At 47.2% G+C, this 16,406-nt stretch overlaps 1 protein-coding gene across 1 annotated transcript; it reads right to left on the bottom strand.

The window, feature by feature from the left end:
* Window positions 1-2,111: 2,111 nt before the first annotated feature.
* Window positions 2,112-16,272, bottom strand: RBM5 (RNA binding motif protein 5; the record flags this gene model as incomplete). The annotated part of the gene is made up of 22 exons (XM_010082962.1): window positions 2,112-2,769; window positions 3,348-3,477; window positions 3,555-3,652; window positions 4,135-4,209; window positions 4,417-4,596; window positions 5,042-5,113; window positions 5,190-5,336; window positions 5,810-5,974; window positions 6,515-6,606; window positions 6,864-6,942; window positions 7,264-7,349; window positions 7,882-7,954; window positions 8,043-8,120; window positions 8,330-8,417; window positions 8,877-8,974; window positions 9,923-10,083; window positions 10,229-10,294; window positions 10,456-10,516; window positions 11,224-11,307; window positions 13,581-13,654; window positions 14,133-14,202; window positions 16,117-16,272. Coding segments are annotated over 22 exons (2,259 nt in total), but the record flags the coding sequence as incomplete, so codon positions are not given.
* Between the last annotated feature and the right edge of the window lie 134 nt (window positions 16,273-16,406).

Raw genomic sequence — 16,406 nt, 5'->3', positions numbered from 1 at the left:
GCCCGAGGGAGCTCCCCACTGCTCAGGAGGGTCCCGCCTCATCACCACGCACTTCTGGAGCTGGCCCTGTCCCACAACTTCCCCCCACCCCTCCCTGAGGTCAGTCCCTGGGGACGCAGGGACACCACGTCCCTCTGAAGGCAGTGGGCCACAGTGCATTCAGTCACGAACAGCCCTGCTGCGCTGCCTAAATTGGAGGTGTGGGTGCTGGCAGGCGCCAGAGCCTCCCTGCCTGCTCCAGCGCCTGGCATGGGGCTGGAGGGCATGCCTGGCACATGGGGGGACTGTGTGTCCCCCACACCACCGCTTCTCCCGTCCCCTGGGCACCGCCTTCCCCCAGGAAGGGGGCTTTGACCTGTCCACCACGTGGGGTGGGCTGCAACCCCAGGACCCCCATTAAAGCATTGTCCTGGGAGGGGGCTTGGCTTTGCTCACCCCCCTCCAGCAACTGTCCCCCCATGCAGGCAGTGGGTGACCCTGTCCCCCACACATGCTCCTGGCTCCACATCACAGTCATTCTGCCGGTGATAACGGCCGGGGCTGGCTCAGCTGCTGGCACCGGGGCAGCACTTTGCTGCATCACAGAGTGAGCCTGGCAGGAGCCAGGGGTAGGCTGTGCTGTGCCCACTGCAGGCAGGGCCCCCCTGCGCCTGGCGCATCGCCCCTCGCCAGGAGGATGCGCTGTGAGGGGGATCGATGGGCTGGGAAGAAGCTGGGCTACACAAATGCACTTTATCGACCTGTCGAGCCCACCTGCTGGGAAACAAACCCCCCCGTTTGCAGCGCAGAGCAGCAAAGCACTTTGCCGTGTCTCCAGCCGAGACCCACGGGGAGGGGGGAGGTTGCACAGGGGTCCCCGCTGCAGTGCGCCGGGCCTGTCTCCCCCACCATCAGCATGGGGGGGAAACAGGCAGAGATCTGGCACTCTCGGGTTGTTCCTCTGCGGAGCTGAAGAGGGGACACCACACCCTGGGACCCTGCTCTGCACCCACTCTTCCCTCCAGCCTGGCACATTGACCATGGCCCCTGGCTCCAGCTGCTCACGAGTCCGGGGGGGCTGCGCCCATCCTGCCTTGGCCCCCCTGCTGTACCCGGACTGCAGCGATGCTCAGGGAGCCCTGCACTGAGCCATCGCGCTGTAAGGGTGTGCTACAGCCGGGACACGCCTGCCACCTGGTGGCATGGCCCGGGGACACAGCCGGGCCCGGCCGGGACACAAAGAGGGACCCCGTCCCCTCTCCGCTCCCCCAGCAGCACTCGTCAGCCCGCAGCGGGCCCCCCCCTGCAGCGTTCGGAGGTGGGGGGGGCCCCAACCTGGGCTCACCCCAAGCCAGGCATCCCTCAAAAATGCGTCAGTCGGCAGCCCCTGCCCCTGAAAGGCAGCCCCCGGGAGCTGGCCTCAGCCCGCAGCAGGACTTCACCCATGAAGGGGTGGTGGAGCTGCTCTGCTCCATCCTAACCCATTCCTATGCCCACCTGGACAGTGCTGGCCTGGCTGTCGCCTGGAGACAGAGCACCCAGGGCCCCTGGGGTGGCAGAGCAAGGCCCACAGCCAAAGCCAGGAGCAAAGGACGAGGCCTCCTCTGCTCACTCACCTTGGCTCTCCAGCAACACCCAAGACACACACAGGCAGAGCCGAAACACAACAGTAACTCCACAGCTGCAGCAGGAAACCTCTGGGAGGGGAAGTGGTTTGCCACCACCCAGCCCTGTAGCAGCTCAGTGCCACCGTGCCTAAGGAGGGCAGATGCAAGCCCAAGTGGAATGCAGAGACCCTCTGTCAGACTCAGTCCTCCCCAAGGTGCCACACAGGCTGGACCCCTCCCCTCCAGGCACCAGAGACCAGCTGGTAACAACCAGGGGCTCCCAGGGAGCACCCACAAGCTGCGGAGGACATTTGGGCTGGTCCTCTCCTGCTCCCATAGCTACGGCAGAAAGGGACACAAGGAGATCTCGTCCTCCACCAGCAAGCGTCTGTGCTGAAGCTGTGAGGAGTCAGAAAGAAGCGCAGCACAGTGTGGGGATCAAAGGAAGCAGACAAGTGCAGCACTGCACAGAGGAGAGACACTCCAGGATGAAGGAAGAAGCAGAACCAGAGAAAGGAGAAGTAGCATTGGCAACTTAATCTTCATTCACCCACCGACAAACAGAAATAGGATCATTTTTGGATGTATTTCTTTTGGAAATGAGCCAAACTGGCAACTAGAATCAAAGTCTTCAAAAAGTCTATACAAAGATGTATCATACAAAATGTACAGGAAAGTTCTCCAAAAAAAAAAAAAAAAACAGACAGACAATACAACAAAAGGAGAGCAGAGACAGTGCGAAACCACAACTAACAGGTCCTGCCCCTGCTCTGGAGGGCAGGAACAGCATCTGGACAACACGCTCCAAACACAAAATACATTACACTATATACAGGACTGTATAAAGATCAGCATCCCCTTTGGTCTAACCAGGAGCTCTCCAGCATGAAGTTGGGGCAGTCTGAACAATCTGCTCATGGAAGTGTTACATGCTGAGAGGAAAAAAAGTCCAAGGGAATGAAATGGTCAACTCTAACCCTTAACCAGAATACAGCCAGGCCACCAAGGCTACAGAGTTTAACAGTCAGTTCTGGCTAACAAGCGCTTCGCCAGAGCATTACTCCATCTCCGTGAAGCGAGCGAACATGGCTTTCCGCACCGCGTCTTTGTACGAATCTGCAGTGGAGACGCCGTAGGAGCTGCCCTTGGCTCCCAAGCCAGCTCCTCTCATTCGCACTTGGGCCTGCAAGGGAAGAGAGACACACTTCAGCTCTGCAGTGAGAGAAAATACAGGACAGCACAGAGAAACTCAGCCCAGCCAGCTGCCCAAGCTCCCCTGCAGCCATAAACACTGCCACCAAGAGACCAGACCGCACACAGCACCCCATGCTTGCTGCCTTCACCCCACTCCAACCCCAGCCCAACAGCAGCTGAAATTAACCTTCACAGAACAGTTCCTAACAGCATAACCCCCAGCGCAAACAAACCCAGGAAAGCCAACAGCTGGAGGAAGCGCAGCCCAGCAGCACAGGGTACACAACTAAAGCGCAGGCCCACTGCAACAGCACCTTAGGAGCTCACTACAGAAGGCATGAAAGCACAGCCCTGCCTGCCCGAGTCCCAGGCTCTGCCCCAGCTTTAGGACCCACCAGGACACACAGGAGCAGCAGCTAACATGAACAGAGCACCCCATGCTTGCTGCCTTCACCCCACTTTGCAGAGGATGACAAAGCTTCTTCCACAGGAGACCTTCAGCAGTGAGTGCTTTTGGAAAAAAAAAAGGCACTGGGCCTCATCAAGGAAGCATCCCTCTCTACATACCTCAATGGGTGCTGTGATGCCCTGACATTTTCTTCCCAAGCCCGAACCTTCCCTCCAGCCCATGGCCTGCAGCATCTTGTTGCCTATATTACTGTTGTCAAGGCCGTCTTTGGTTGGCTGCTCATAATTACTGCAGGAGGAAGAGATCGGTTAAGTGAATTGCTCATTGTGTATGAAGCGATCACTGAGGGGCTTTCGGATACATACACTGTGCCAGCATCATAGACCTTCTTGCGCTTTGGCTCAGGGGGCTCTGGGATGCCATACTTCTCCCGCCTCTCAGCTGCTCTGTCTCTGTATTTCATCTGCAACGAGGGAACCAGGGTTAGTACTGATTTAAAGACACTTCTGTTTGTCCTTAACTACATAAGTAAGCTAAATGTCTGCTGTCATAGAAAGATGCCACCACAGGCTGCTAAAACACGGCTTGACTAGCAGCACAGAAAGGAGAAGTTCAAACGCAAGTCCCTGGACCACATCAGAGCACGCACTGGGGTACGAAGAGCCTGGCCTCAACACCTCCTGGATTAGCTGTCAATTGCCGCTAAAAGCTTTCTGGTCCCAGTCTGGCAGCCCTGAGCTGAAGGTGGAAGGAGCCTTCCCTGATAAGCAGTAGCTGCTGGACACGTGACACTCCTCTCCATGTAACAGGACAGCTCTGAACCCTCACCCAAGGGGCTGGCTTACAAGGATTATCTCAAGTGACGTGTGTCAGGATAAGGAGAGCTCAACATGTCACCTGTGCAGGTTTTCCACTAGCTACTCAGCTGCTCATCCCAACACTGACCTCTCTCTCACGCAGCTCCAAGGCTTCAAGTTCCTGCTCTGAAAGCTTTGATCTCCTGTAGATATCCATGTTTTGCTGAAACAAGAGATCCTCATTAACAATGTGAAATGCACAACAGCTCTTTTTACGTAAGTAGCTGACTTCTAGGAGAGCAACAATCCACCTGCAACTATTTTTGCTTTTAAGAGGAACGGTTTTCTGAACAGCAACACGCACCGTGGATTTGGTTTACACACCGAGTTATGGCAACCAAGTACCTTCTGGACAGCATAGTGCAACTACCTTGTGCAAGTCAGACAGCTGCTGGTGCCTAATCAGAGCATCCTTGTTTGGGAACTGCCTTCTACACAGCAGACAAGCCATCTTCTTCCAGTCAGTCAGCTTCTCTTCCTCATTCTCCATTCTTTCCAGTAAGTCCTCATCGTTATCGCTATCACCACTGTAGGCAGCCACGAGGCCACGCTAGAAAGGAAGGACAGTGTTAAGGGGATCACAACAGTGCCACAGCTCAGAGGAGAGCCCAGAAAGGGAACACAGAGGCTGCAGATGTGTTTGTGCACAGGAGAGGCATTACTCTCTCATTACTGGATGAAATGCAGCTCCTCCAAAGCACCATGTCCTACAGTGTCTGCAAGACTTGGTTCCCACTAACCAGACAGTAATTTGAGTCGTGTTTTTAGAAACCTCAAAACCTCAACTGAGTTCTTGAGGCTACAAATCACAGCTTTTCTCAGCGTATCTCAGTCACGCAGCCTACTGCACTTGCACTGGAACACTGTGACCACCACAGCCTCTTACAGATGGTGCCATGGAAATCCAGGTTGGTAAACAAGTACCTGCTAGACCTCCTCTGAAGTGTTTTACCAGTAACCTTTGGGAATACCTCTGCCGGGCACCTCATACTCACCCTCAGTGGATTTTCATCATCCCCATTTTTCATCACCTCTGGCAAGATCTGCTGTCTCTCAGACAGAGCTCCCTGGATGAGACAAGAACGCCATGAGCACCAAGCTGTCATACCACACCCCGCTGCACACTATTGCCAGCACCTTCACCTTTTTCTCAAAGAGGGCAAAGCCTGCATCTGCAGCCGCCGACTCTTTACGCTCCTCCTCCCTGGTACTCAGTGGCTGGAAGCTATTCTTGAAGTTCTCTTTCTGCTTGTTCAAACTCTTTGCCCAGCGTTCCATGTCTTTAGCAATCTGAAATGCAAGCAGTTTTGCTCAGACAGCTCCCCTCACAGTTGTCAATCTCCTACGACACAGATTCAATCTTGCATACAGTTTCCAGAACAAGTCAACCCGCCACCTTTTTATTTTTAGATCACAGGACACTGGATGTAGTGCAGCTGTTTCCCTGTGTACAGTGTTCAAAGACAACGCAGCTTGCCTGTTTCACTGTATGAACCCTTCTTATCAATCTAATCCTCTAAGTGACAGCTCAGTTATACTCCCACTGGTCCTGGCATGATTCCATATGCGTTCCTCCTATGCAGAGCTTATTTCTGCACTGAAGCCTTGCCAACTCCATCTCTCCTCAGCCCTCTACAAGGGTGCAAATTGCAGGCACGCATCCCACCGAATAACCCAGGATTTCCTTTGTCATGAAAAAGGAGAACTATTATCCCATTCCACAGAAGACTTTAGCCCAGTTATGATTCCATTTTGTCTTTTACCTGTTGAGCTGTTTTACTTTTAGGCTTCTCTTTCTTCTCCTTCACTTCTTTGGTGGTGGTTGTGGTAGCTGTTTGTTGGTATGTGACGCCTTCCGCAGCAGGCATGTAGGTCTCTTTCTCACCATCCCAGTAAAGGTACTGCTGGGTTAAGGCATTGTAGTAATACTGCCAGAGGAAAAGAGAGTCAGACAGGCAAACGCCTCATACAAGCTAAGTGTCTGAGGGAGAGCCCAAGCAAGCTGTCCGATTCAGAGTACCACATCAAATTGGAAGGCATTGTGCAGAGTCCAAACAATTTTTGCAGACTCCACAAAGGAGTCAAAAGGCATTAAGAAGCCTCTGACCCCAAACACAGGTGTTCTGACCAGCAGCACTGTGGAGAACCTTTTGCCTCTCCCAAGAGATAACCCATCAGAGACCAGAACTGGGTCTGCTTTGCTGGGCACTCCACAATGAAACAGCTCAGTTACAGCAGCTGTGAAAAGTGCTGATCCTATATGGGCTAAACTGGGAGGAAAATTAAGGAGAGAAAAACGAAGGGCAATACCAGAGAGAAGTCAATCCCAGTCCTATCCACACTGCTGAGAGTTATATGCTACATCTGGTATTTTGTGCACCTTAGAAAGTTAATTCCCTGTCTCTCATCGTATGAGTGAAATTAATGGACCCTAACAGTTAAACACAAGTTCTTCCCACCTGTCTTACCTGGGAATTAGGATCATAATAGAGCCCTGTTACAGGATCATAATAATATCCTGAAGATTCATCATATTGGTAGGTGGAAGTGTCAGGGACAGCTGTAAAAAAATTAAAGCGTGGGACAGGGTCATTCCAGTTGAATTCAGACAGGTATCTTTCTACATTTCAGATAAAATTCTGAGACTATTAGCAGCCACAACAGCAGACATGTCTGTAAAGGGCTCTTAACCACCCGTGCAGAATACACTCTCCAGGGAGAGCCTGACATATGGTGACAGAGCGCTCAGCCAAACCCAAGCCTCTCTCTTGCTATAGTGACAGGTACCTGTCCCCAGGAGCAACTCCAATTACTTACCGTACTTGGTTCCAGGGACTACACCGGTCGGGGGAGCTGTTTGTGCCTGAGTGCTAGTGGTAGCTGGTGCTGACTGTGTCTGAAAAAAACCCCAAAACCAGGAACCTCCATTAGAAAATGCATCACTGAGGTCCAAAATCAAGAACAGCAAGCCAAGACATGCGGAGCGCACACCACGCAGCTCCTCTTCACCAGTACACTGAGCACTCACATTTAACAAAGAGCAGAACTACCACAGAAAAGAAATGGCAGATGACTTATGACCACAAGCACTGTGACAAGCCATGGACACTCAGCGCTTTGCTGTACCACCGGCTTTAAAGAGCAAAAGCCACAGCTAAGCTAGATATCCCACATAACCCTGGTGTTGAAAGCAAGGAGTAATTAGTGCCATAATTACCGGAGAGTCAGGTGAGTTTGTCTGTTGATTATATAACTGAGGACTCTGAGACACAACTGCAGCTGTGGTGGTAGTGACCGGAGCTCCTGCCAACAGAGAGCAATACTGGATAAGCCAACTAATTTGTAAAACAGTACTTTATCCTAGGGCTAAAATTACTTTGTTTACAGTTTCAGCTCCTAATTCCAGCTCCAGCAGCCAAACAAGGCAATAAATGTTCAAAAGGGAGACAGATACACAGTGGGTATTTTCTACTCAGACAAGGAATAGTTTCCTTTTCAGGAGGAAATATTCTGTTCCCAAAGTCAGTGATTCCTGGCTTCTGACAGCTGATAGTGCTGAAGAACTGTCTAGAGCTGCTTACACAGTTCTCTTGAGTTCAGGGCTTTTGTCAATAGCCTGAAACAGAGGCTGCTCTCTCATCTCGCAGGCTACAGGTCCCACTTGAACGAATTTGTTACAGTTCTCTAGTTACACATACACATTCAGACATCCTCAGAACAAAATGAGCCAAGTTTCCCTTTACACAGCAAAATAACATAAAGGCTAAGGTAAAATACAACTATTGCAAAATTATCATTACCCACAACAGCACCTCCCTCATGTTGGAAACACTACCTGATATGGTAGCTGCATCTGTGTCCAACACTCCTCCTTGATTTTGGTAGTACTGCTGATAATCCTGGGAGTACTGCAAGGGGAAACGAATGACAACACAAGATGAGCAGATGTGCAAATTACAACAACCTACTGGTTAGAGCACAACCACCACTACTAACCTGAGCATACTGTGTGTAGCCATCCTGTCCTGACTGGAGGTAGCTGTAGTCAAGGGTGCTGCCTTCTCCAGTCTGTGGCTGAAATTTGAGCAGGTAGTATTTGTCAGGGACAGATAAGCTGCTGCATTTAAGAATTTCAACACTGCTTACTCTCCAGCCTAACTGTCAGAGATCCGTCACAGCAGCTTTGGTCAGTTCAACCAAGCAAGTAGCCAGCAGTGAAATTATATGCTCTAAGTTTTCATTTTCAGGAAAGCAGGGCTCTGAGAACAACCTCCAAATCATACCTGAGTGGACGACCACTGAGCTGCAGCAATGGCTGTGCTTGCCACAGAGAAGGCGCTGACTCTGTTACCGTCTGGGAGAAGCAGGTCTCTGTAAGCACAAAATCATGCATCTGAGTAAATACTGTTTTTTTCTGAAGTGTCTCCCTATGGAAGGAGGTAGGTCTGCTCTTACACGTAGATTTCTTGGCAGTTATAGACATTCTGATTACAATGAATGAGCCAAAGCACTGCTTGGCAAGTAAAGGAGCTTTAGATTCATTGTTGTACAGTCAATAACAAGTCACTAGGTCTCCAAGGAAACAAGCGTGCTGTGTACACAAGCAGTTATGATGTTATCTTCAGAGTACTGGAAACAGGAGCGGTAGGAAACACTGCTTTCACCCTCCTCACACACAACGAATAGCAGGATGCATGCAACACAAGACACTTAAGGGAAGCGAAACCTTGGAGTGGCAGTAATCTTAGTAAAAGCCCAGGTGACAACTACAAATCTCTACTATGAACAGGGGGGAGAGAGAAAAAAAAATCAGCTGCTATCGCAACTCACTTTCTGGCACTCTTTGCAAAGTCAACACCAATTGTTTTGCCATCGATTTTTAACGGTGGCTGAAGACTTTGTAAAATCTGCAGCAGTTGAGAAGCATCCTACAACAAGAAATACTCATTATGAACAGCAGGTTACTAGGGAGGATTCAGAAGTTGCTAAAGCTCCACCTTTTCACATACAGCTACTGAAAGCAGCTGAAGCTGTAAGAACACTTCCATCTCCTCATATTACACACACTTAAAAGACAACAATGGGACCGATCACAGCCCATGTACAAATAGTATGGGTTTCCCTGGGTCACTGAATATTAAACAACTTCTAAAATCTTAGCTTTATAAAGAAGATGTTTGCTGAAAATTACTCAAAAAAGGGAGGCCAGCAGAGACTGAGATCAGGCACCCATTTTCATCCAACAATTATCTGTTCCCCTCTGCCTAAAGCAGCTCCAAACAGATCACATTGCTGACTGAGTTTGGTACAGGCAGGAACAGAGATTCCACCACCCTTCAGGGACCTTGTGCCAGTACCTGACCTCCCTCACAGTTTAAGAGGTTTTCCTTGTACCTCACTGCAATCTCCTCTGTTTTAATTTATGGCTGTTGCATACGGTTCTATCCCTGTGTATCCTGAAGAATAGATCTCTGCTGTCCCTACACCCTCCCATGGGATGCTGCAGAGAGGTGCAAGATTCCCCCTCCCCTCCCTTCTCAAGGTGGAACAAACCCAGTTCTGTGCACCTCCTCCCACATTATAAGCCCCAGCCCTTAATTTTTCTGATCACAATATGATCCCCTGTGATCCAGGTATGAAGCTAGCCCTCAATCCAGAACAGCACCCTGCTAAAAAATAGCTTTCCAATGCACTCACAACATCCTACCACCTTCTTTCCAAACTGCAGCTATGGATAAAAGGCTTTGACACACTGAGTGTCAATTAACCCTTGGTGAACTGGGCTGGTCTTTCAGACAGCTTCAAAGGCTCTAAATGCTTCAGCCACAGAAGCACATTAACACTGTTTCTCTCCAACACATCAGTAAGGCCCTCACCATGGCAGAAGACAGCTGCACAAACGCAAACCCTCTATTTTGCTGAGTCTGCTTGTCTTTGATAAGACGAATATTATTGACTGCCAGAGATGCATACGGAGACAAGGCAGTCATGATGGATTCCACTACTGTGTGAGGAGCAATGTTTCGGAGAATGATGGCTGAGGAGAAAAGAAAGTATGACATTAGCTGTGCACACAACAGCTTTCCAGAGTACTTCAAGCTCTTCAGGAGGCAGTCTGAAGTACAGGAAGGAAGTACCCGTGTTTACATTTCACATTATACAGCAAGTCAAAGATCACTTACTATCACAGTAATAATCCACAGACTGAACGGCTTCTGCTGCTCCAGGTGGTACCTCCTGTTCAGAATCTTCACAGAAAGAGGAAAATACTTATTCACAACGTGCCTCATTCACTCAAACTCAGCATTTCACAAGCCAGCCTAGGACCTACAGTGAACTTTGTTTTCCACACAGGACAGAAAGTTTCCCACAAAAATCAAACACAGCCGAAGAGAGCAACATAACGTACCGAATTTGTCTGCTCCACAGCGGAAGCATTTTAGCCTCCTTCTGAAGTTGTACAGGCAGCACTGTGAGGAACAAGAGAAGCTTAGTAAGAACTGGGGTCATTTGTAACAAGCCTGGCATTTGCTGTACTGTAACAAAAACTAGACATTCACAGGAAGTAACATAACAAAGCTAAACCCACCAGAATAATCACCTACAGCAAGAGCCACCCTTATCTGTATCACAGCTGCTTTTCAGAACACCCCAGCTGTTTCGCTAGTCCTCCTGAACTGTCTAGTTATTTTAACTGTGTATTCTGCTTACAATCCCATGCACAGTAACTTTTAAAAAGCACATTACAATGTAACACAGGCTGGAAAACAGGTTATCTAGATGGGCAAAAAGTGTAGTTAGACTGACAGAACAGTCTGCTCTTCATCTTACTAAGTCATCTCCACTTAAGGGTGGGTGGATCAAAGGACGAGCACACAGCAGTATGGAGCAAACCAGCTGCAATTCAACACTAGATTAGTCATTGTGTAATGACTGCATGTTCTAGTACAGCTCACTGCCCAACCTCCTTGTCTTCTGGGGCAGCACCTCTGTCACTCCATCTACTTTGCCACCAGAGCTACAAAACCTTTTCATCCCTGCATCTTACCACTGCTATGATGTCATATGGACCAGTAGTATGAGTGGGTCTGAATCATGTACCACTTTGTTCAAACAACTGAGCTGGTGAAGAGCACTGAAGCTAAGACAAATTCTCTGATAAAAACACACACAATACCTTGTTGCAAAGCCAGTCCTCAAATTTAGGCCTGGGGTTGCTGTAGTGCATCGCAATCTGCTTCCCTTGAATCACCAGCTTTTTCTGCAAAAAAAGAGGTTTCAATTATTCCTGTATCGAGGCACACACGTATATTTTCCCATGGCAGAGCACCCTTCGGAGGAATCAGTGCTCCTGAATTAAATGGACAACATATGGGGAGGATGTGGAGGACAACCACCGCCACCTACACCCTGCCCATCCAATCCTGCAGAGAGGAGGACGAGGGCAGTAAGAGAATGGGATGTGGAGCAAAGATCAACGGAATCAGGGAGTGTTGAAAAAGCTGCCAAACACTAAACGCTGACATGGAACCAGGAAGTGTCTCGAAGGAGACAAAGTTCTAACCTGCTGCATTCAGGATTAACACATTTTTAGGAGTCTCTTTGCCCCCACATGTCTATTCACTTCTGGTATAGCACTGAGCAACTTTTTAAACATGTCCTTAGGTGACTGCTTCACTTCTTCCCCTACTCCAAATACCCCAGACCTTTTAACAACCTCATTGGGATTACTTTTCCAAGCACTTTCTTCAGAAGTGTCCCCTTGAAAATACAGTAATTCCTCCCAAAGGGACCCTGCTTAGACTTCTCGGAGGCTGGATTACAAGTGCCACCAACTGAAAGGTAACTCAGAGTGGTTTCCTTTGACTAATGCATCAGTTCAATTGGAAGCCTGCACAAGAGGTTTGTGTTCTTCATTCAGGCAGGAGCTCTCCAAAATGAGTAACTAGACTGCAAGTGAAGCTTCTCCAAGGGTAGGAAAAGTTCATAATGTTTTCAGCATGTCCTCTCACTCTGACTTCAGAGGAAGTAGGAATTTACACCTATTTCAGAAGCCTTGATTCTCAGCCTCACACTTTGCCAAGCGTGGGTATGCAGAATGCCCTTACAAAATATGGCCACCGGCTTTAGTCAAACAGGTAGAAGTACATCTGAGGAAGCGCATATTAAGAGGCCAAACCCCAGACATTTTAATAGAAGAACTGATTTCATAGCAGGTTGGCTTACTACAAAAGTACCATAGAAGTGTCAGGACTGGTGGCTCTTGTGGTAACAGGGTCTGACATGGATCTAGCATGTAGTATGAATAAGGCTGTCACATTCTGCACAACTAAATAGGGCAAAGCCATTTCTCCTACCGGCAGGAGGGAGGGTTGGAGGGCCCAGCACTCACTGGATATGCACACATAGAAACACAGCTGCTGGCATAGTTGCAATACATCCTTCTTTCATCTAACAGTCAGCAACTGGGCTGCTGGGGAGATTATGTTTTCCCTACTACTAGAGTGGCTGGTTACTGGAGTGATTTTGAATAGGTTTCAAGAAATTATGCATCAGTACAGCTTTGTATATATTAAAATTATCTCGTTTCTGAAAATACGCTCAGCATTAATTTCTTGATGTAAGTTTTCTGCTGAAGCACATTGAGGAAAACAAAATTTGAATGCTGCTCCCTGTGGAAATCACCCACGGTATGGCACACATAAAACCCTACTCCAGCATAAGGCACACAACAACAGTTCCATCCGCTGGAACTGCCTATGAATCCCGTAACAGTGCCACTGCTTTATGCACTACACCAACAGAGCAGAATACTGTTCCTCATTCTGCCCAGGGACATTCATATCAAATACACTTCGCTCACTTTGAGAGTATTTTAAGTTCTGTTGTTAAAACAGATTACGAATATTCAAAAATGAGCAAAAGCCAGTTAAAACTGTTTGCAGTGCAACAGGAAAATCTCACTGGAAAAAAAACTAGAAGTCTCTTATCGCATTTTGGCTCCTTATCAAGTCATACTTCCAAAAGCCAAAATACACAGCATAACATATGTGAGAACTCACTCTCCACCAAATTCAGTTGGAATAAACCTGCTTTTCCTCTAGAAGAGCCAGTTCTCCCTCTTTTACTGGGCGAACACACTACTGCCACAAACTGGCACTTCTCTTTCAGGGTTAATACCAACTGTAATGCAGTGATCTGGTGCTTTCTCTGGCAACAGAGAAGGAAATGTCAGGTAGAATTTTTTAAGGACTACTTGCTGAACTTTCACAACCCAATTAAATAAAAATTAACTAATTCAAAACAAAGGCAAATTTTACCAGAGAGTGCCCAAAATAGCCAATTTTCTCTCCTAATGTTACCTAATATTTTGTCTTACTGTTACCAATTTTAATATATACAAAGCTTTTATTACTTTAAATCACTGTTATGGAACAAACCACTCCTTCCACCTTTATTTTTTCCTTTTTTTTTTTTTAACTGTACAGACTTGTTTCATTTTCAGGAATATCTAGACTTGGTGAGTGAAGCAACCTGATTGGCTTCCATCCAGCTGGTAGCATCTTGAAAGTGATAAAACTCCACGAAGGCGAAACCACGGCTTACACCTAGAGACAGCATTCAGATATAGACGGGATACTTGTGTTAGTCAGTTCCTTTAAAACAGGTGAATCTCTCTCCAACTGCTTCATTACTTCATGACAAAGCAGCTTTACAAATGCGACGTCAACTGCTGGGATCTGCTTGTTATTTTGCCATGGCAAGGAACCAAGCTCCCTTAACTGGCTACATTTCACTTGATTTGAATCCATGTTTAAAGGTAACCATGCAACAGACTACATACTATGAAATGGGTTTATACTAGTATTACTTACCAATACCTGTTAACAAAACCCCCTGTAGACAGACTCCTTTTAACATGTTGATCAGCTATCTAAAAGTCTTCCAAAAAGCCACATTCCTTAGCCATGGCAAACCTTTTATTTTTTTTTATTGCATGTGCTTGCAGTTTGGGGACAATTCTTGATATTCTTTTGGGCTGGGGAAGAGGAAGGTGATGTCAAAAACTGGATTAAGAGCACTCACCTGTCTTTCTTTTCATCAGCCTCACGTCTGCAGGCTGAGGACCTTCAAAGGACTCAATAAGTTCCCGAATCTGAATGAGATTTTAGTCAGACAGTTAGACATCTTGGCAGACAGCTAGGACAGTCACAGAACCTACCTTACAGTACAAGCAATACATCAAAACATGCAGTTCTCAATCCTATCTCAGACAAAAAGGAAACCTCTAAGGAGAGCCTAACAGGAGGCTGATAAGCACCAGAGAACCCACACAGTCCTTTGCTACACCAGAACAAGCCATCCTCTTTGCTTAGACCACAGAATCCTCCAGAATCTGGATCACCATGATCTTGTGTTCCACAGTTGTTTGTGCAAGATTTGGCAAATACTGTGCTTGATACAAAGTTTTTATAAAGAACACTGTCAGCATCCCTCTCCCTGCATACCTAAATACTCTTAGCAAATGAGAACAAGACCGCTATACTGCGAGGCTCCAGGACGTATCCTTAAGCCTCACACAACAGTTCTCATCCACTAACAGTTCCCCTTCTGTTTTTCAGAGGACAGAGTAGATTGGTGAACAACGTACTGTCAAATAGTACAGTAAAGAGATATCAGATCTTCAGCCACAACAAAGCTGCTGAAGTTGTGGCACAGGCTACATAAATTACTATGGAGGGGCATTCAGGAAAAAGAAACATGTTAATCAATCTTTTTAATGTCAATGCAGAAGACAAAAGGAGGTTTTTCATCAGCTCTTTCAGAACTCAGACACTACAAGTAACAGGGCTGTTCATCAGACTCAAAGCTGATCTAAAGCTGCCTATTTACATGCTGACTGGAATTAACATCTTCAGTGCAAGGAGCTTTTTTTTCATTAAAAAAAAGTGTAAAAAGCTGATATACGGTGAAATATGTACACAATCATAAGTGTTGAAGTAATGTTAACTTAAGAAAACAACCATCTACACTCTGAAGATGAGTCCAGAATGAAACAAATTATGCCACAGTTATTTGCACAACAACATTAATATTTCAGAAACAAAAACTGTTCTGAAATGTTCCGTGTAATGTCTGACTGGGTTGTTTCATTTGAATGCAGGAGCATACATTTTCTCAAGTGATAATGAAAATGTCAGAGCAGCATATGATGACTAAAAAGAACATTCAATATTAGGAAGGCAGCAAATAATCAAGTAAAAAAAGAAAAAAAAATCGATTGCAGAAATACTGCAAAAAGCTTCTCCGTATTACCAACTGAGGCACAAGGATCTCAGAATTCCTGAAAACTGGAACAGCTCAGCTTTCATGGGGTTCCCCTACCCCTCAAGTAACAGCTGTGGACTTGTATCTTAGTAATCAAAATAATCCAGCAAGGAAGAAAAAAAAATTTAAAATAGTAAAAAAACAAAGCTCAAAGCCGATCACCTTCAATACCTTTCTATCAAAAGAAATTAGATAACAATGTACCAAGCTCATTTGTACTTGCTCCGTCAGCTCTGCAGCAGCCATTTTATGACTTCCACAGCTGCACCCACACAAAGCAGCCTTGTGCAGGGCCATCCTTAGCTGAGGAGCTCAGTGTGTGCATAACCCCGACAGCCACAGCTCCTGGCCTCAATAAAGACCCGGAAAAATTAAAGTACCCGAGGGGGGAGTAGGGAGAAGAAATAAAATTTGCCTCTTCCCTCCTATAAGGAAAAGCAGAAAAGAACAAATAGTTTAAAATCCACTTAGGGAAAGCATTCAAATATGCATGAAAAAAGATTATTCGCATTGTTCAGTTTGAAAGAAGCTGCTTAACATTCAACTGATCTCTGTTACTTAACAGTGACAGTTTAAATCCTTTTAGGATTCAAAATGGCAGCGACCAACACGTTGGAGAGGGGGGCGACCATGATGTAGCTTTCAACAAAATGGCAGCAGCGACTACCACACAGACCTGCCGACACAGAGCCCCAGATTTCCCACAGCGCAAGAAAAGCAAAGCCCCTTCCTGGCTACTTACATCGTTCTCTGTAACCGTGATGGGAAGGCCACGTAACATGATGGTTTTGCTTTCTTTCTCATCGTTAATGTCGTTCCTGTAGTCATGCTCTCCATAGTCGCCATCGGAATGGTATCCATCTTCTGATTTGTCACTGTTCCTGCGCTCCCGCTCCCTCTGAGAAGCCAGTGCCCAGAATTAACCACCGCAACGTCTAGCAGTGTGCCCCCGCAATGCCATAAAAACAAAGCGTAACAAAAACACCTCTTCCCGAGAGGACCATCCTTCTCAGGTTCGGTCCTGACGGCCTC

Source organism: Pterocles gutturalis, unplaced genomic scaffold (genome assembly GCF_000699245.1).
Source record: "Pterocles gutturalis isolate BGI_N339 unplaced genomic scaffold, ASM69924v1 scaffold12100, whole genome shotgun sequence".
NCBI classification, from domain to species: Eukaryota; Metazoa; Chordata; class Aves; order Pterocliformes; family Pteroclidae; genus Pterocles; species Pterocles gutturalis.
This window is presented reverse-complemented; position numbering and strand designations above follow the sequence as displayed.